The sequence below is a fragment of the Canis lupus genome, chromosome 15, assembly GCF_048164855.1.
Source record: "Canis lupus baileyi chromosome 15, mCanLup2.hap1, whole genome shotgun sequence".
NCBI lineage: Eukaryota > Metazoa > Chordata > Mammalia > Carnivora > Canidae > Canis > Canis lupus.
The window spans coordinates 7,817,625-7,837,678 of NC_132852.1; the positions used below are offsets into that span (position 1 = coordinate 7,817,625).

Genomic DNA, 20,054 nt, shown 5'->3' on the forward strand with positions numbered 1-20,054 from the left:
TTGTTTTGGAAATGTACAGTGGAAATAATATTTTACGGCACAAACTAATTCCATGTGTCTCTGTTACATGTCTCTGTTTTATTTATTGTAGGGATACCTGCCTCTCTTAGCTGGTGCTGGAACGTAGGTGATGCGGTGGCATTTGTTTCCCACAGAGGCCCACTCTTCGTTTGGACCATCTCAGGACCAGACAGTGGAGTGACTGTACACAAGGAGGCTCATAGCTTCTTGTCTGATATCTGTATATTCAGATGGCATACCCAAAAAAAGGGGAAAATTGTATTTGGTCATATTGATGGAAGTCTATCAATTTTTCAACCAGGTAAGAATTTAATTAGAGTCTCTTAAAGTTTATTTTTCTTTCCTTATATAATTTCTTTCCTACACAGCATATGGCCAAAATTAACAATATTTTAATTTTAAAATATTAGCTGTGCAAATTTTTGAAGTAAATTTTTACATGAAGTAAATTTTATTGTAATATACTTAACTCAGCTGTGCAGGTTGTACTTTGAGTTAACCCAAATCCAGTCATTTGCCCCGTATTTTTACTTTTTAAAGTCAGTTTATTTCTGTACATTTTCTAAGAAAATGGCCTGAACGAACAAGGACATATAGCAGAAGAATATGAGGACTTACTAATACGACTCAAAAATATTTTCCCACCTACTTATAAAATGCCATTGTGATGTTGTCGCTCCTTAGCAAGGAGATAAAAGGAAATAATAAATCTTCGGATCTCCCGATCAGCTAATTAATCTAGCTGAATAAAGGGGTCTGAGAAACTAATTTATGTTTGTTTTTTTATTTAAACGATGATAAAACATGTAATAGAAAGATCTAAAAATTACCTGAACAGTTCTCCATGCATAAGGAAGAATGGCTACTGTCTGAGAAACATGTTCTTGGCCATCTGGCATGTCTGTTGATGAATGTGACTCCTGACTTGCTAGATAGATAGATGGATTAGGATAAGGAACACTACTTTCACAAAATGTAGTACATTCAATTTATCTGAAATAAATAGAAGAATAAAGAAATTGAAGTTGAACAGATGAAATCACAAAAATTTGAATAAATATTTCTTAAATAATCTTTAAGATAGTTATTTATTAACATTAAAAAAATGACATATAAAACATTGCTATTTTGGGGCCATTTTCTCTCAATACATTTCAAACAGGACCTGTTAATTTTTAAAGAAAGATAACAAGTCTACATATACTTCTTCCCCGCATCCCCTCTGCTCTTTGCACATACCCTCTTGTTCCTTCTGGTTATACTAATTTAACTTGGGGAGAGTTTCATCTGTTTGTTTCAAGTTGGAATGGGGAGGGATCTGTGCATGTTTTTTGGCTTCATTTGGATTTGTTGTTGTCTTACATACTTCCACCCTATCTGTTCCTCTCATTGGAAGAAAATTCTATTTTACAGTTGGTCATTTTGATCTGGTCCATGCCACTTCTTTCCCTCCTTGGCTCTTTGATCTGCGGCAGCCTTCCTCAGTCCCAGGGAGGTAATTTAGAGACAGTCAAGATGACAGTGTGCTTTGTGGGTCCTCCTCTTGATTCTCTGTGGTCTGGAGTTATATAACCAGATCTCGTTACGGACTCCCCCACTACTCCCCCAACCACCCTGTGCCCAGAGATTTCATAAAGATTGTGATTTTTTTTTTTTTTGAGAAAACTGTGTGCTGCTGAGCTCTATCTAAAGAGGAGAACTTTAGAGTGTATACTTACTTTGGTCCAAATTTCATTTGAGGTATTATTCATATTTTATAATTTGTCATTGTGGCCATCTCCTTTTTCAATGACTAGGGCTTTCTTTTCTTGCTTTATTATTGTTATTAGGCAAGAACAATCATTTAAAAATTATTTTTAATTATTTTTTAAAGTATTATATAATACCTTTATAAAAAGGTATTATAAAAATGCCTTTTTAAAATTAGGTATTTTTGAAGGTTTTAAGTAGTAAGACATTGAGACCTTGCATTATGTATCGAAGATGCAAAACACTGAGACATCGTATGCTTATTCTCACATAAAAAGAATAGGAAGGCATAAAGACCTCCTTTGCCCTTTGCATCTCCCTTTTGTGAATTGAAGTCAGGGTGGAATGTATGGTATTTCAAATTCTGACCTGTGACTTCCAGAAGAGGCCATCATTTTCCCATAACTCATCTTCCAGTTATTAATTGAAGTAATTTGCGCATTTGTACCTATTCATCAAGTGTTTTATTTTTCTGGATCCACCATGTGTTCATTCGCTAGGGCTGCCCAAATAAAGTTCCATACCCTGGATGGCTTAGAGCAACAAATTCCTTGTTGCACAGTTCTAGAGACCAGAGATAAGAAATCAAGGTGTCCTGAAGGCACCGGGGAAGCCTCTGCTCCAGACCTCTCCCTTAGCTTCTGGTCATTCCTTAGCTTGCTGCAGCTTAGCATCAGTCTTCACACGGCATTCTCCCTGTGTGCATGCAAGTCTCTGTTCAAATTTCTCTTGTTTATAAGGACACAGTCATATTGGATTACGGTTCACCCTAATGACCCCATCTTAGTTTATCATCTGCAAATACCCCATTTCCAAATAAAGTCACACCCACAGATCCTTGGAGGTTAGGACGTCAACATCTTTTTTTTTTTTTTTTTTTGATGGGAGGGGGGACACAATTCAACCTATCCATACAGACTTCTTGGCCTCATTTATTTCATAGGATGTTTAACAATGAATATGTACAAAACATTAGCAAAGGTATAAGTAAGCCTGCCATGCGTTTGCCTTTTGCTTATACATGAGCTCAGAGGTCATGAAGGAAATACTACTTTTTTATTCTGATGTTACATTCTATATTTCGAGTTTGAAGCCTTGAGAATGATAGCATTAGTACTGGTATTATTATGCTTTTTAATTTTCCTGAAGAGTGGTCACTTTTACCTTCTTAATGATTTATTGGCACAACAGATTGTCTCCATGAAACAAGATAGAATTTATGCTCTCGAGGTTTCTGCAGGACACTAAGACCTCATGCTCTCTGTTGTCCTATCTTCATCTCTCTTGGAAGAAGAAGGAAATACAGAGGTGATGCAGCTGGCTTTTCCACCTTCTCCCTTTCGGTCTGAAAAACACCACTTTATTCTCTATTAGATACTGGATTTTCATGTAAAAATTCACCTATGAACAGAGAATTCTAGGGCCAAAAATATTAGAAAACTGCTTTAGCTATTTTAAGTTAAGGTTTTGACAAACCAGGTTGTCAGAATTTTTTATCTTCATTATAGAAATGTTTTCATTGAATTGACTTTGGTGTTGTTCCAAGGATGTGCATTAATTACGTTTGTATGGTTTTATTTTAGAAATGTTGATGACATTGTCCATATGTAATACTGTGTTCCTTTTTGAAAACACACAGGAAACCTGTATTTCTCGTCTCAGTTCTGGGAAAAGCTGTGCTTCTCCTGAGCATATTTTTTTGTCTTTTTGTTTTATTTTTATCCTATGGACACCATGAGTTGTTACCTTACATGATTTTTTTTTTCTCTTTTCTTTGGCCACCGGTCTCAGAATTCAACAGCTATATAGCTGTATAGTATAATAATGTTCCCTCATTATTTTGTTCTTCAACTCCAATTTGCCGTTGCCCTAGTTTTTGTGTTTTTTTTTATATAGAAATTATCAGCCTTATCTTCTTATTGACTTACCTTCTCAAATGCTTCTTTCCCTATATGACAACACAAGTTCCCTGATATTTGTATAATAAAATAGAACATAAATAATAACAAAATAAATATATAAAATAATGAAAGTATTATCAACTATTATGGCTGACTAAAATTTTATAGATTTAGGTTTTTTTTTTAAAGATTTTATTTATTCATGAGAGACAGAAAGAGGCAGAGACACAGGCAGAGGAAGAAGCAGGCTCCCTGGGGTGAGTCTGATATGGGACTTGATCCCAGGACCCTAGGATCATGCCCTGAGCCAAAGACAGATGCTCAACCGCTGAGGCACCCACGTGCCCCTAGTTTTCTATATTTTTATAAGAAAAATGTTGGTACTAGAATAGAAAACAGTGACTATAATTCATAATCATTTGATTAGGTATGGGGCTTTCGGGCAACATGATTTAGGTATTATAGCAATTTGCATCGCATATTTCCCCACATTTGTGTCACTTGTTTTTATTTATTTTTTCAGATGTTGGAGTATTTTTCATAAACCATTGATATTAACTGGCACATGCAAATACCTAAACATTAAGACATAGCTTTAGTACAGCGTAGGTTAATCTTTTCTCTCTCTCTCTCTCTCTCCCTCTCTCTCTTTCTGACTTGTCGTGATTGGCAAGTGACAGTACTTAGCTCCTAATTGGAGCCCCGCCTGGGGTAACTGCAGAAGCACTTTTACCCCATTGCTACTCATGTCTAAATTTGGAAGAAACAAGAGGATTGCTTGATAGTCCTTTGCTTCATTTAATTCTGCATGTTTTATGTCCCTGTTTTTCTGGCTGCCGTATTTGTACTGGTTGTCAGGAGTGAGTTATGGTTATGACACCTGCTGTGATGCGTGAGGAAGGGGTGACAGTCAATATTGATATGTTGCTTGTAACAGGCCCCACTGTTCTTAGCACTTGGAGTGACTAACTCACTTAATCTTGTACAAAACTCCACGAGCTAAGTACTGTCACGTTCTCCATTATACAAATAAAACACTGAGCGGCCCACAGAGGTTCCATGTCTTGTCTGGGAAAGCAGAGCCAGTCGGTGGTGGAAGGACGCTTTGCACCCAGGCGGTGGGCTGCAGATGTGTGCTTTTAATCACAGCAGGGTGTTCCTTTTGGTAAGCACTTCCCGTGCCTGCACTGCCATCACTCACTGGAAATCACAGTTGATGACAAGATCATGGGTGTTGTTTAATCTGTCTTTTCCCTTGGGATTTCAGTAACAAATAGGAGGAACAGTCAGGGCACTAGAGATTGCCAAACCCAGCAGTTCAGTCTGACCTTCCTCTCGTCCCCCTGCACCCATGTGTTGATGATGACCTCTGCACAGAAATGCCAGATCTGTGTCCCCGTACTCTGAGAGGCCACTGGTGTGCCGAGAGGAAAGTAATAGCATCTCAGTTGTGGCTTTTCTTTTGAGTGTTTTGTTTAAGATCTTTTTCTTTATGTCTTAATAGGTAATAAAAGTCAGAAGCATGTTCTGAGACCTGAATCTCTTGAAGGGACAGATGAAGAGGATCCAGTGACAGCCCTGGAATGGGACCCACTGTCCACAGATTATCTCCTGGTGGCTAATTTGCATTTTGGAATTCGCCTGCTAGATTCAGAATCCCTTTATTGCATAACGACGTTTAATTTTCCCAGTGCAGCAGCTTCTGTTCAGTGCTTAGCCTGGGTTCCCAGTGCTCCTGGGATGTTTGTAACTGGGGGTAAGTTGACCCTGTTCCCCAGAGTTTTAAATATATGTGTATTCTCTGTGTGAGTCAGGGAAATTCTACTCTTTTATTGGTTACTTTTGTGTAAAATGTATTAATATCCCAGTATTATCATTTGTTATAGTAAATGCCTAGTTTACTGTATGTCATTAACATAGTGCAAATAGAAATGAAATTAATGGAGTGCCTGGGTGGCTCAGTTGGTTAAGCGTCTACCTTCGGCTCGGGTCCAGGTCTCAGGGTCCTAGGATCAAGTCCCACATGATGCTCCCTGCTCCACGGGGCGTCTGCTTCTCCCTCTGCCTCTGCCACCGTCCCGGCTTGTGATTTCTCTCTCTCTCTCTCTCTCTCTCAAATAAATAAAATATTTTTAAAAAGTGAAAATAAGGCCCAGTTTTCCAGGTTTCCAGTAATAAATTGGAACGTATTCTGTATGTGCACACACGTGCTCATGTTTTTGTGTTTGTGTATAGAAGACAAAGACAATTCAGTTTCGGGAATGGAAAGATGACAGTAGAAGTATTGACTAGAATGACAGTTGATGTAGATGGGAGCTCCGTGAGCCTCACTGATAATTTGGACAGTCAGTGACCATGGGTACCTAGGTAGACACGGTACTTTCAACCTAAGTTGGAAATGAAAATGCAGTTTATCATTATGGCTTGAAAGGAAGTTCCTTTATGATTTCCCGAGTCCTGAAAGAATTAGTAAAGCTAAGAAGTGACGGGATAGGAAGATGAGGACATTTAAGCTAATAATTAGGAATTAACTCCTTCTACTGTTTTTTTTTTTAAGATTTTATTTATTTATTTATTTGAGAGAGACAGAGAGCACAAGTGGAGAGAGAGGCAGAAGGAGAAGCCAGCTCCCCATTGAACAGGGAGCCTGACTTGGGGACCCCAGGATCATGTCCTGAGCTCAAGGCAGAGGCTTCACCAACTGAGCCACCCAGGTGACTTCCCTTCTCCTGTTTTCCTAGGATCCAAGAGAGAGGCCTCTGAAAGACTGAGTACTTTCAGCTACTTTATAACTATTTCCCATATTTGCGCAATGTGAAATAAGAGAGTTTTTATCCTTGGAACTGTCTTAAAGAAATTCTTTACTTCTTTGAACACTTATATTTATTATGCGTGGAAGTAGATGGAGTCTTACTTACACATCATAACTGCCTTTCGTTCCGTAGGACATGATTAATGATAGACATGAATATTTTAAATATGTTGTCATTAATTCCTGAGTTAAAATTCACATGCCATAAAACTCAGCATTTTGAAGCGTGCAGTTCAGTGATGTGTCATCACAATGATGTACGACCGTTACCGCCACCGCCCTGTGGACGTTTTCTCATGCCCCCATAGACTCTTGCTGGTGGCCATCACTCTTCATGAACCCCTCTCTGTGGCCCCAAGTGCACGTGTGTGTGTGTATAAACTACTAACCTACCTTCTGTCTCTGGGAATTCACCTTGTCTGGACACTTCATAGAAATGGATCGTTCAGTACATGTGTCTGGCTTCTCTGGTTCATCCACATTGTAGTGTACGTCCTTCATTCCTTTTTACGGACGAACGATACTCCATTGTGTGGACGTGACCGATTTTGTTCATCCATTCATCAGTTGACAGACATTGACCCATTTCTACTTTAATGCTGTGACAACATTGATGCACAGGTTTTTGTGTGGACATGTCTTTCTTCTGTTGAGTACAGTTGCTCAGTCAGATGGTGACTGTTTAATTATTTGAGGAACTGCCCAAATGTTTTCCAAAGCAGGTTATATATGATAGGAGGGATTTTCTGGAAGTGAGAGAGCTGTCTAATTGGTCTTTTGGTACATTTGGCAGTCTTGGTTGCAAGGAAGCAGTTTACAGACCTGTCAAAGACAACGTATCATTTAATATTATGTGTAGAAAATTTTTGTAGCTGGCTTTCCTAGAGCAAGTGTGTCAGTGGGGTGTTTTGGGGGGATCAAAGTCTGATAATGACCTTTGTAGGAAGCTGCCAAAGCAGGCAGTTTTTCACCACAGGAAAGGATTCAGAACAGAAAAAAGCAAAATAAGCCAAAAATTTAAAGGATGAATAGCATTTCATCTGTTTCTTTGTGTTACTGCATAATATTGTTTGAAGAATGCCGATAAGTGGTGCTAAAAATCTTGTAAGTTGACGTTTTTGTTACTACTTTTATGTATGGGCATTTTATGTTTCAAGTAAAATTAGTTAACTCTTTTTTCTTGATTTGACTAGATTCTCAAGTGGGTGTTTTGCGTGTTTGGAATGTTTCAAAAACAACGCCTATTGAGAATTTTAAATTAAAGAAAACAGGGTTTCATTGCTTACATGTACTTAATTCTCCTCCAAGAAAAAAGTGTAAGTAAAAATATCAAAATTTAATATTTTTCAATGTCAAACTTACTACTATCAAATAAGATGAATGATAGAATGATACAAATGCCAAGTACTATATGCCATTGAAAAGCAGATTTAAAAAAAAAATGGCCTTTGACAATATATATATACTAAAAGAACCATCAAGGCCACCCAATAGCTAATGTTACTAAGTTGAAAATATTTAGAGCCAAGGTACATTTTTAAAATGCTAATAAATGAGAATATTAAGATAATCTCAAATTATCTACATGGGGAAAATGAGGAAATGATATTGGTGAAAACAAGAAATATCAAGAGTAATGGATCATATAAAATTAGTCTGAACAAGGAGACTTAATGTTTTAAGTGTGGCTCTTACACTGTAGGGTTTATAATAAAGTTGAAATAACCTAAATATTTGAAATATAGGATCTGGAACACATATTCCATGTTTGAATACCAGATGTCACTGGATTAGTAGTTGCTATTTTGGATATTCTTTCTTTATTTTTGTGTACTTTTTTTTCCAGTTACCTTTTATTGCTTCTCTAATTAAGAAAAAATAACAAAAGGCACTTAGGCTATTAAGGCAAAACTCTGGAATTTGGGGAGAGGTTTAGAATTTGAATTTTTCTTAAACATGAGAGAAAAGGGATTGACTTCCAAGTAAGCCAGGCCTGATGACTGTGTGTGCCTGGTAGTGCTTTCATCTTTGTGTGGGTCAGAGAAGAACACGGGGAAGGGGATGTAGTGATTGAGCAGTCGAGAGTTACTGACTCCTCCTTACTACTGTTGTCTTTATAATATACTAAATAATTAGCAAGAGCTATTCATTTTTTTTAATCATCTAGAATCTGTTTTTTTTTCTTTTTAAGTTTTTGTTTAATTTCTAGTTAGTTAATATACAGTGCAATATTGGTTTTAGGAGTAGAATTCAGTGATTCATCACTTACTGCAACACCCAGTGCTCATCACAAGTTGGCAAGATTTCATTCTTCTTATGGCTGAGTAATATTCCATTGTGTGTGTGTGTGTGTGTGAGAGAATGTATAACCTACATACACCAAGGGGCTATTCAAAGTAATGTTATTTTGGTTGCAAATTTAGTAGCAAATATAGTGGGTAATGGAAAATAGGGGACAATCTGTGCTTGAACCTCCAGACTTTACAAATTTAAGTTTTTTGGGCAGCCCCCGTGGCCCAGCGGTTTAGCGCCACCCTCGGCCCAGGCTGTGATCCTGGAGACCCGGGATTGAGTCCCACATCGGGCTCCCTGCATGGAGCCTGCTTCTCCCTCTGCCTGTGTCTCTGCCTCTCTTTCTTTCTCTCTCTCTCTCTCTCTCTCTCTGTTTCTCTTCTCTCTGTGTCTCTCATGAATGAATAAAATAAAATCTTTAAAAATTTTTTTAAGTTTTTCTGTGGAGTCCAACACTTCTGATTCCTGGGAACTAGAGGGTATAGAAACCTTAGGGACAGAGAAGTAATATGCTGGAAGCCAGCATATTGTTTATGCATCCTGTACATTTTTAAAGTTTTTTGTTTTCTTCTCTTGGTTGCTATCACGGGATGACTGAAATATTACAGATTCTCTTCTTTCATTTTTTTTCTTTTTTTTTTTTCTTGTTATAAGAGTAGCCCCTGCCCATTAGAGAAAAAACCAAAAATATGAAGAAGCATATACCAATCTTGTCATTATTAAGCATATCTTTTCAGGCCTATTGTTAGACATCTTGTCCCCCCCCCCCCCCAATTTTTTAAAGTAACAAAGTGTGGAATAAAAATTAATGTGAAAATGAAAATTTTTAGTTGTAGACATACTCACCAAATTCTTTAAAAATATAACTTACAGATACATAGGTGCATAAAAGGTGTCAACACTAACCACATTGTCAATAAATTAAAATATTAGAAAAACCACCCAATGAACATATTAATTCTAATGAAACCATCAGCAGTATTTTATTGAACCAAATGCCTCATTTGTTATTAGTAGTTTATGCTAATTTGGACTTGCTGTCATTCTCAGAGTCTGAGAAACGACTGTTATCCAAATGAATGCAATAAGGAATATCATATTTGGATTAAAAATAGAATTTACTGGGAAATATTTATCTGTATTTCACTATGTAATTAATATAGATTGGTCTAAAAAATATAGATTGGTCTGATCATTTCCAGCAGCATCATTATTTTGAATTATGTTTGCAAGGAGAATATTCATGTTTTAAGGAAAAACTTCTTGAAGATAAAATACAAGACAAAGGATATACATAAGAGACATTTATAAAATTTAAAGTTGAGAAATGGAAGTGAATAAACAGTGAAAAAAAAAACCCAAGGAAGAAGAAAGAAAAATTGAGATGCAAATGTATGTCAGGCAGTTGTGATTCTGAATTTGGGTGCTAAATTACAGTGAATTATAAGGAGCCTTAAAAATAATTATTTTCATTAGATTGGAAATTAGTGGAAGAGAGTTATTAGCTTTAAAATAAAGACATTGTTATGCATGTTTGTGTGTGTAGGGGGAAGTAAGCCATTAATCAGCATTTTGAAAGAAGATTCTAATTAGAAAGTAATCATGCTGTGCTTTAATTTATGGGGCCATAAGAAACCAAATATTCACAACATATTGTGGTTCCTCACTAATTTTCATCCAGTTTCCTCCACCTGCATGTTTATACACCTCTTCACAATAGCGTCCACTTTTACATTTACATCTGTATAATTTTTGGCAGTGCTGAGGAAGTACTTCTCTGGCAGAAAATGTGATTGTTGCCTAACGGTTCACTGAGAAATTCTGGGTAAAAGAAAATAAAGGGAAATCTTTATAAATTAAGCCCTGTGGCTTCATTCCAGCTTATGGGAACCTGTTGCTGTAAATATTTACCTGTGTATTTTCTTCTTCTTTAGTTTCAACCCAGTCTCCAACTAAAAATCATCATACGTCCTCAACAAGTGAAGCAGTTCCACCCCCGACTCTGACACAGAATCAGGCATTCTCTCTTCCTCCTGGGCATGCGGTGTGCTGTTTCTTGGATGGTGGAGTTGGACTTTATGACATGGGAGCCAAGAAATGGGATTTTCTTAGGGACTTGGTATGTCTCTGGTCTTTCCTTCTTTTATACACAACACTTATGTGTTAGTTCATGAAGTTTACTTTTACTTACATATCAAGATTGTTAAAGTTACTTTTGTAAAGAATTCTATGTTAGGACCTTATCTTGGTTCGCTGAAACATTTTAGACTATGTATGGAATGATGGATGACAAAACTATGACAGTTCTTTGAATTTTAAATGTTAAACTTCTTTAAATATTAATGTTTTTCTTTAGCTTATCACGATTACTCTGCATGGTTGGTAGTCTTCCCATTTTTGTGTACACCCTGTTGATCTTTCATATAGTATTGGAAAATTACATTTGCTGTACTATATTTTAGAAGCAAAATGAGAAATATTCTTTCAGGAGGAAGGACAAGCCCATCTCTGCCAGTTACTGCAAGCTTTGTTGCTCATGTCTGTGAAATGAACAAAGGGTCAGATTCAGTGTTTTCTAAGATTTGTTGCTATTACCAAAGCAACACGATTCTGTGATTCTATAAATTTTTGTTCTTCTGATCATTAAGCCTCCATATAAAATATAATACAGGACTCACGTTCATGACTGGTTTGGTTCTGTGCTGTGGATAAAGGTACTTTACCTTGGTGCCAGGCATCTAAAATAGTGCTTGACACATAGCAAGAGTTTAATCAGTTTTGTTGAATTAATGAATCTGTGAACCAATGGAGGCATGTAATAATGTATATTGTACTGTAATTAATATTTGTCAAGAATCAGCTTTAAGTCTCCCTATTTCAGAGTGCATAAAAACGCTTTTTTATTTTCTACAGGTTTGCATTAGATTCAGCTAGACATTCAAGAAACTTTTAAATGTTGTTTTTTTCCACCGTAGAAAATTTTAGAAAAGGAATCTAGAGCTTTAATCACCCTTATATATAATAATATATATGTGTGTAGCTTATTTTTATATATATTCCTTTTGCAGATATTCTCTAGATTTTTTAGTCTTCTTGCCATGTAAAATATTTTTCCAGTGTGGTAAACTCTTTCTATACTTTAAGGTACCATTTACTTTCCAAAAAATTTATGAAATTGAAGGGAGAAAAAATAAGAAAATGTTTAAATTTGTAAAAAACAACATTAGCAAAGGAGTGGTTATGCGATCTAAGTTCAGTGGGCTTTCTGTTGAGTGTATATCTTCGTATTAAACTATATTAAACTATGTTATTTTATAGTCTATAAAAACTAAAATTTTCCTCGATTATAAATTATTTCAGTCTTTTTTTTTTTTTCACTTTAAAAATGCCTGCCAGGGGATCCCTGGGTGGCTCACCGGTTTCGCACCTGCCTTTGGCCCAGGGCATGGTCCTGGTGTCCCAGGATCGAGTCCTGCATCGGGCTCCCTGCATGGAGCCTGCGTCTCCCTCTGCCTGTATTTCTGCTTCTCTCTGTGTGTGTGTGTGTCTCATTGATGAGTAGATTAAAATCTTTTAAAAAATAATGCCTGCCAGTCAGAAGAGAGTGATATTTTTCCTTACAACATTCAAAGAGTAAAGTTGTTAGAAAATTTTGAATGAGACTAATGAAAAATCAAGGCTATGCTGGATTCTTCTTATTTCTGCCAAAATGATGAAGTTCTTTTGGAGTATGTCATTGATATATAAAAAAAAGAGGATATTTGCATGTAAGGATCTATAGTTTCAGTTTCATTTTGTTTTTTATTATACTTCTAGAATAAAATAATAACTAGTAATAGTTAATTGCTTTATATATTTCTAGCATGGTATCTCACATATGATAAGAAACAGTTTTGGGGTGCCTGGGTGGCTCAATCAGTGAAGCACCTGTCTTTGGCTTAGAATGTGATCCCAGGCTCCTGGGGTGCAGTCCCACTAGGGCTTCCTGCTCAGCGGGAGGAGTCTGCTTCTCCCTCTCCTTCTGCCCCTCTCCCCCCAGCTTGTGCTCTCTCTCTCTCTCTCAAATAAATAAGTAAAATTTAAAGTCTTAAAAAAAAAGATGTGTTTTGCATTCTTAAGGTTGACAAATGACACTTTTTTGAACATCTTTGTATTTAGTTGGGATTAGAGGCATTGTGGTTGAATAAAATCTAGGTCAGCACAGAGAATGTTCAGCCACGATGGTGATTCCAATTCTGTGCTAAGATAATTGTGTATGTTATATATTATTACACAAATACTTATAAACTGTAGTACATATGTCAACTTGACTATATACATTGTGGTTTGTTTATTAATAACATAAATTTCCCTCAGTAGTTGTGACTTCTGTGTGCTGCATTCCTAGGGACATGTAGAAACTATCTTTGACTGCAAATTCAAACCTGATGATCCCAATCTTTTAGCGACAGCTTCATTTGACGGCACTATAAAAGTCTGGGACATAAACACATTAACAGCAGTATACACCTCCCCGGGGAACGAAGGGGTCATTTACTCCCTTTCATGGGCTCCAGGTAAGAAGTATTTTATTAAAATCAAGAATATAATTAAATGACTTTCCCAACTTTTATTTTCATTTGATTTATATTCTTCTCACATTGCCACCTTGCTCCAGATGACTGTAGAGGCCAATTAGTACCAACCCATATATTGGCTCAGTTTTTGTGGGATTTTCAAATAAACTGCCCCTTGCACAAGGTACTTTGATTTCTGGGCCTTTCTATATGACATAATCATATAGAAAAACCACAATCAATAGAGATGATCCTGACCCATCTAATTTTAGCTGCATTTGTATAGCTATGCCTTTAGAGGTATAACACATTTTATGTGACAAAAGTTTTCCTTAAAATCTTCATGTGAATCAAATACATGAAAATAAAGAAATAATAAAACAAATTATCATACATATCTTTCCCTGATCCATCTGTTTGTAAATATGAATGATTATACATAAATCACAGTTCAACTTCCACCATGTAATTGTATATAAATTCCACCTCTGTAATATTGAAGAACTTTTATGCCAGATAGGGTCTTTTGTTTGATCTCTGAAAAAAAAAAAAAGGCTATTTTTATACCTTCCCGGACATAAAGAAAAGAAGAGATGCCCTTGAAACCTATCTCTGACATTTTTTTCAAAATATTATTTCCCTATATCATTTTGCACCCCCAAATGAATTTTTCATTTTATAAAGTATATAGAATACTTTTCTTATTTGTCCTAGTGGTAACATATTAATTTAAAACTCACATATAACCACGATATAGCTCATTTTTTAGAATATCTTCTTATACACAGGGAGTTTAGCCATGAATTTTTGGGCTGTCTGGTTTTAGATGTCTTCAGAGATTCTGGGAATCTCGGATTTTATGCTAAAAGTTTTAATATATATATATATATATATATATATATATATATATATATATATGCCTCTATCTGTCAAAGATTATCATAGGACTCAGATTTTCAGAAAGATCTGTGATACCAAAAAGGCTGAGAATGTACTGCTGTTTTATTTATCCCTCAAATTGCATGACGGAAAAAAGATCCAGAAAAAAGGTTTACTTCCAACTCTTCATGATGGTAATCATTCCTTTAAGCAAAACATCCTTAGTGCCATATGGACACAAGGCTGATTGAAACATAAAGTTACTTCACCAGTTAAGAAGGGAGGCAAAAAACGAATTAGATCTCTGCCTAAGAAGGTCTGCTGCCTTCTTCATAGTCATCCCTGTTTTCTGTTGTGGGATTACTAACATTTATTAAGGAGGGTTGAGGGTCCAAGAGGTTGAATAACCGATCCAAGACGACGAGCATAGTGACTGGTGGTGGAGTCAGGTCTGAACGGCTATCAATTTGATCTTCCAGCCTGGGCTGCCAGGCAGTGGCCTCCACTCCTGTGCAGCAGGGTCCTGGCCAGCAGGGCAGTGACACAGTGCTAGGGCAGCTCCTAGGTAGACAGTCTTCCTCCTAGAAGATGTTACATAAGTCTCCAACCTAAAACTTAAAAGGAAGTTGCAACCATAAAAACCATTGTTCTAATTCATCACACACGAGCTCCCATCTTACTTAAAGCATCATTTCACTCTCTACATGGAGACTCGGCCTCAAGAAAGTAAAAATGTTAGAAAATGGCCATTCTTTAATTTTTTGAAAATTAAAAAAGCAGTGACTACTTTTAGTTAATATGGTTAAAATATAAAGGATTAATGAAGGTTGATAAGGATGGAAGTAGGGTCGAGGATGGAGGATTGCATAACTTGTGTGATTTTAGAGTAGCTCCCACAAGAAAAGAAAAGTATAAATTAATTTGGAAACTTCTCCTTAATAATTTGAGGACCCAAAAAGGGGAGCAGAGTGAAAATACTAGAAATATGGTAAGGACTTATTTTTTTAGCTTTATAATCATTTATCACAAAGTATTTCCGCCATGTGTTATTCCTAACTAGCATGGGACCACCATTCCTTTCTTTTAATGGAGAAATCCTCTTCTTTGACTGCCTTGCAAAAAATATTTAAATACTAGATAATCTACTAACTTAGTAGCAGTTTGATTTTCACAGATTTTTTTATTTCTTAAAAACAAAGAACATTCTTTATGTTTTTGGTTTAAAAAAAATTGAATTTTTTCATGTGTTTTGCTTACAGAAATGCTTTCCCAACCAAAAAGAAAAAAAACTTACTAGATGTAATGTAAAGAAAAATGTAAATACTGACTGGAAAGGGGATAGTATTGAGGAATTATTGAAAATTTTGGTATTTATGATTGTGATAGGTTGGTCATGTTAATGAATGAGTATTTTAGACATCTGTACTGAGGTATTTATTGATGAAATGATAGAATGTCAGAGATATGCTCCAAAGAGACCCAGGAGGGACAAAACAAGACTGACAATATTTTGAGAATTGTTGAAGCTGTGCGATAGATTCTTCATACCATTCTCTTTCTATTTGCATACATTTGATAATTTTCATTGCAAAAGAAAAACTCAAAAAGAATTACTTTGCAAATTGCAAGTCTTACATTTTCAAAAATTACGTTTTGAAAAGAATTATATCAGGGGATCCCTGGGTGGCTCCAGTTTAGCGCCTGCCTGCCTTTGGCCCAGGGCACGATCCTGGAGTCCCGGGATCGAGTCCCACGTCAGGCTCCTGGCATGGAGCCTGCTTCTTCCTTCTCCTGTGTCTCTGCCTCTCTCTCTCTCTCTCTCTCTCTCTCTCTCTATCATAAATAAATAAATAAATCTTTAAAAAAAAGAGAATTATATCTGTGGCAAACATTCCACATAATGTCTAACAAATTGTTTCCCAAGGTGATTTAAATTGCATTGCTGGAGCAACTTCCCGAAATGGTGCTTTTATTTGGGATATTAAAAGGGGCAAAATGGTGCAACGATTCAATGAGGTAAGGTGTATTTATTGCTACCTGAGTAGTACAATGTCTTATACCACCTCATTTTTGTAAATGCTTTTCTGTCTTAATTTAATAATCACCAGGTCGACATTATGTTCTGTTGCTGGAAAAAAAAAATCCAAGTGAACATATACATGTTAAAATGAACTCTGAAAAATGTAGTTGGGTCTAAGATATAAAAATTCACCTAAAGTTGCATTTGAGATTCAAAGGAATTCTGAATCATCCTCCACAAAATTATCTGGGCAAATATTCAATATTTGTAAAAAGACTAAACTCAGGACAAGTTCTGAATTACAGTCTAAATTCTGTTAACAATTAGCTTTAAACATAGCGAGAATCATCTAATGTCTTGAACCTGATTCTTCGCCTGTAAGATGGTGAAGTTGGATTCTAGAATTTCCTGGATTTCTGTCCTCCTCTTGAATTCTGTTATTCCAGGACAAGCACTAATACCTCCCCCCTTCCTGCTCGTAGTGTCACAGATTGTACTTACTTCTGCCTGGAGTGAAACTGTCATCCCCTCTTTTACGGAGTTCCACTAATATTTGGACACCGCATGTGATCTCATGATAATATGTTGCATGTGAATCAAGGGAAATAGGAAAGGACCTCTCACTGTTTTGAAATTTCATTCATATCCAATGATTACTGTTGAAGTTTATTGAATATATAACTTATTTGAAAATGCCTTATATTTGAAACTTTGAAAGACTTATACAAAAGCCTGATCTTTCTCTGAGGATCAAGCAGCTGTGATCTTTTAGGGGACACTACAGCACTGTCCCAGATGCAGAGCATTAGGGGACCTTTACAACCACCAGTAAACAGTGTTGCCTCTCAGAGGAAGCGTTGACAAAGGACTGTATACAGTTACGTCCCTCCCTTTCTCTACAGAACAATAAATTCAGCAGTGCCCCCCAACCTGCCCTTTGCCCTCCCATCAAGAACAGCACTTATCCCATAATAGTCCTGTAAAAAGCAAAGAAGAAATGAATCTGAGAAAGAAACTTTTGACCTAAAATCAAAGATGCTGTCCTGAGGCATCACATCTACACCGTGGCCTCTGTGACCTCAATATCTGCCCATCGGCACTGCACCCTGGCATCAGGGGTGTCTCACACCCATGCCTGTCTTCCCAGCTTTCGGGAACTTAGTTGAGGCTGATACAGAAGTGCTTAAACCTAGGATAATAGATGTCGGGCAGTGCTAGCTTGAGTTAACTGAATTACGTATGTCTCACAGAAGGAAATGCAGGGTCTGAGAAGCCCTAGGTGCCCTTTTCCTGGGGTAAAGCTGATGGATGGGGGGGCCTCCACTCCTTCAGTTACATGAGTATAGAGACTGCCTCCACTTCATACCAGTCTTTATACAGCTACCTACCTTCACCACCCCCCAAAGAGGAAAAAACAGCAACTGGAGACCACTTTAGTAAGGTCACCCTAAAACTCCAGATAAAATGTTAATTTAGTCTCTCCTTAGCAGCAGCCACAATTAAACTACTATATAAAGTTAAATAAAAGCTGAAAATAGATTGATTGCAACCTTTACTCACCCATGTCCTAGTTGACGAATGACATTCCCATGTATAATATATTCCTTGTGGTTTTACAAATCCTCATCATACTGGTCGTAACTATCCCTTCGTAACTATCCCTTCCCCTTCCCCAGCCCGAGAATGCAGAGGAACAGGTCAGTATAGAGTGATTTGTTACAGGGAAAATCTTAACTATTTCTCCTTTGTTTTTATAAAAATAAAACTTTGAAATTTAGAAGAACGACCAGTAATAACGATTGCTTGCATTATTTCGTACACTGTAGCTGTGGTGGCACTAGGTTGGGAAGCCGGTAGATCCCTGTCTTCGTCTCCACACTGGCACTTCTGGAAAAGGCACTAAGCAGAGCTTTAATCAATAGATGGCTGAGGAGGCAGTTCTGGCTCTCTACTAGCATCTCCAAAAACAGAAATAGGGCCACTTAATTGATTTCTTAACACGGGGTTTTATTTTTTAAGCGTGATAGCTTTCTACATTTTTAAAGTATATATTCAGCTTTCTGCTGTTGACAATAATACCTCTGTCAGCATGTAGAGTAAGTTCCTAACAGAAAAGCAATACTAGAAGAAGTAAATAAATAAGAGAAAAAAGGGGTGAATTATTTTTTATTGATAGGTATTTTGCATTTTTTGAAGCATGGAAAAAATGGAATATTCTGCGTTGCCTGGAGTCATAAAGATTCCAAAAGAATAGCCACCTGCAGTGGTGATGGTTTCTGGTAAGTACTATGTATGAAGTTGTACTGCTTGTAAAAGATACATTAGATAATACCAGTTGTGTCCTGTTAGCACATACATCAAAGTAGTCAATGAGGTTCCACCTGTACAGCTTCTACCGACTGTCCTAGATACAGGTAAGCCCATATGGGCATGTGCCATACTGCTCTATCAGTAATAAATAAGTGTGCAGTGATACTTAAAATAAATAAACCAGTAATGTCTTTCTAAACAAAATACTACCCGAGTTATAAGTAAAACACTGTGTGTGAATTGCCTCAAAGAAACTTTAGGAACTTTTCACTAAGAGTCTAAATTGTCCTCACCACACTTTTGGGGGAGTGTTATTTCAGTTTTACAGGTGATTCAGGAGATACCAAGTGCTCTAGAAACTTGTTTATGGATTAAGCATCTGCCTTTGGCTCAGGTCATGATCTCAGGGTCCTGGGATCGAGCCCCACCATCGGGCTCCCTGCTTGGTTGCTCAGTGGGGAGTCTGCTTCTCCCTCTGCCCCTCTTCCCCACTTGTGCTCTCTATGTCTCTCCCACATAAATAAATCTTTTTTTAGAAAAATAAACTTGCTCACCTTTTGTAGGTGCTATTATTAAAAAAAGTATGAGAAGCCTTTATAAGAAGGGATAAAGTAATGACTGTGGGAAATGCCTTTTTTTGGAAGGTGACTAACATCTCTGACCTGGTATTTCAGAAACAAGTGCTTTCTTAATTCTGTTAAGTACCAGGCAAAAGTAGGTTTCCAAGGAATATATGTAAGGGAAAGAATTGTCTTTGAGTTAAACAAATATTTTTATCAAGATGATGCTATTGTGTAGCTATAGGTATGGCCATCTTTCACAGGGGGTATAGACATGCGTAGTTGTTGAGAATATAGTAAAGATGGTCTCCTGTTAGGTTTTGCAATACCCAGCCCAATTTTCTCATCCTCACATTTTAATTTCAATGAAAAAGGTAGTTGTTATGGAAACCAGAGATCTTCACAGGAAGTTGAAATTTTCGGAAATAGCCATATTAGTGATTTTTTTTTCCTGAAAAGAAATTTATTAATCGATAAATACCAAAATACAAAAGATGTGTCTCAGAGTTTTTTGTTAATGCGATACCCCATTAGCTTTACCATGTACTTTGAGGACCCCACTGGTTTGATAAATACCACACGTGATGACTACACATTTGTAAGCATAGGTCACTACCACTCCCCAGTAGCCTCAAAAGTTTTCATCGGCCTAATATTTTAGAGGGTCTTTTCTAAAGACTTAAAACCCTCTAATGCATTAATTTACACACAGCTTCATCTTTTCTTTAATGGAACCAATAGTCCTTGTGTTATGGAAATGGTATAGTCGGGTATTAGAGTTTCTTTAATTTTGTAGCTAAAATAGATCCTTTGGGGGAGAGAGGTTCCTCCAAATGTCTAGTTTTATCACTTAGAATATGCACAACAATGTTACAACTTACATGTCTTGGACTTGGTGTAATAGTATGTGCAACCAGCACTTATAAATGAATTGTTTGAAATATAAATTTTGAA

At 36.7% G+C, this 20,054-nt stretch overlaps 1 protein-coding gene across 8 annotated transcripts in view; it reads left to right on the forward strand.

Moving 5' to 3' along the window:
* Positions 1-20,054, forward strand: part of WDR17 (WD repeat domain 17) — a 117,452-nt gene that overhangs the window by 49,341 nt on the left and 48,057 nt on the right. For all 8 annotated transcript variants that reach the window (XR_012007416.1, XM_072775847.1, XM_072775846.1 and 5 more), the window contains 7 exons: positions 92-322; positions 5,176-5,427; positions 7,677-7,799; positions 10,710-10,894; positions 13,163-13,331; positions 16,135-16,226; positions 18,427-18,509. Coding sequence is in view for 7 of the 8 variants with exons in the window: in XM_072775847.1 (XP_072631948.1) it covers positions 92-322; positions 5,176-5,427; positions 7,677-7,799; positions 10,710-10,894; positions 13,163-13,331; positions 16,135-16,226; positions 18,427-18,509 (1,135 nt within the window). In the remaining variant the exon portion in view is untranslated. The remainder of the gene's footprint in view (positions 1-91; positions 323-5,175; positions 5,428-7,676; positions 7,800-10,709; positions 10,895-13,162; positions 13,332-16,134; positions 16,227-18,426; positions 18,510-20,054) is intronic.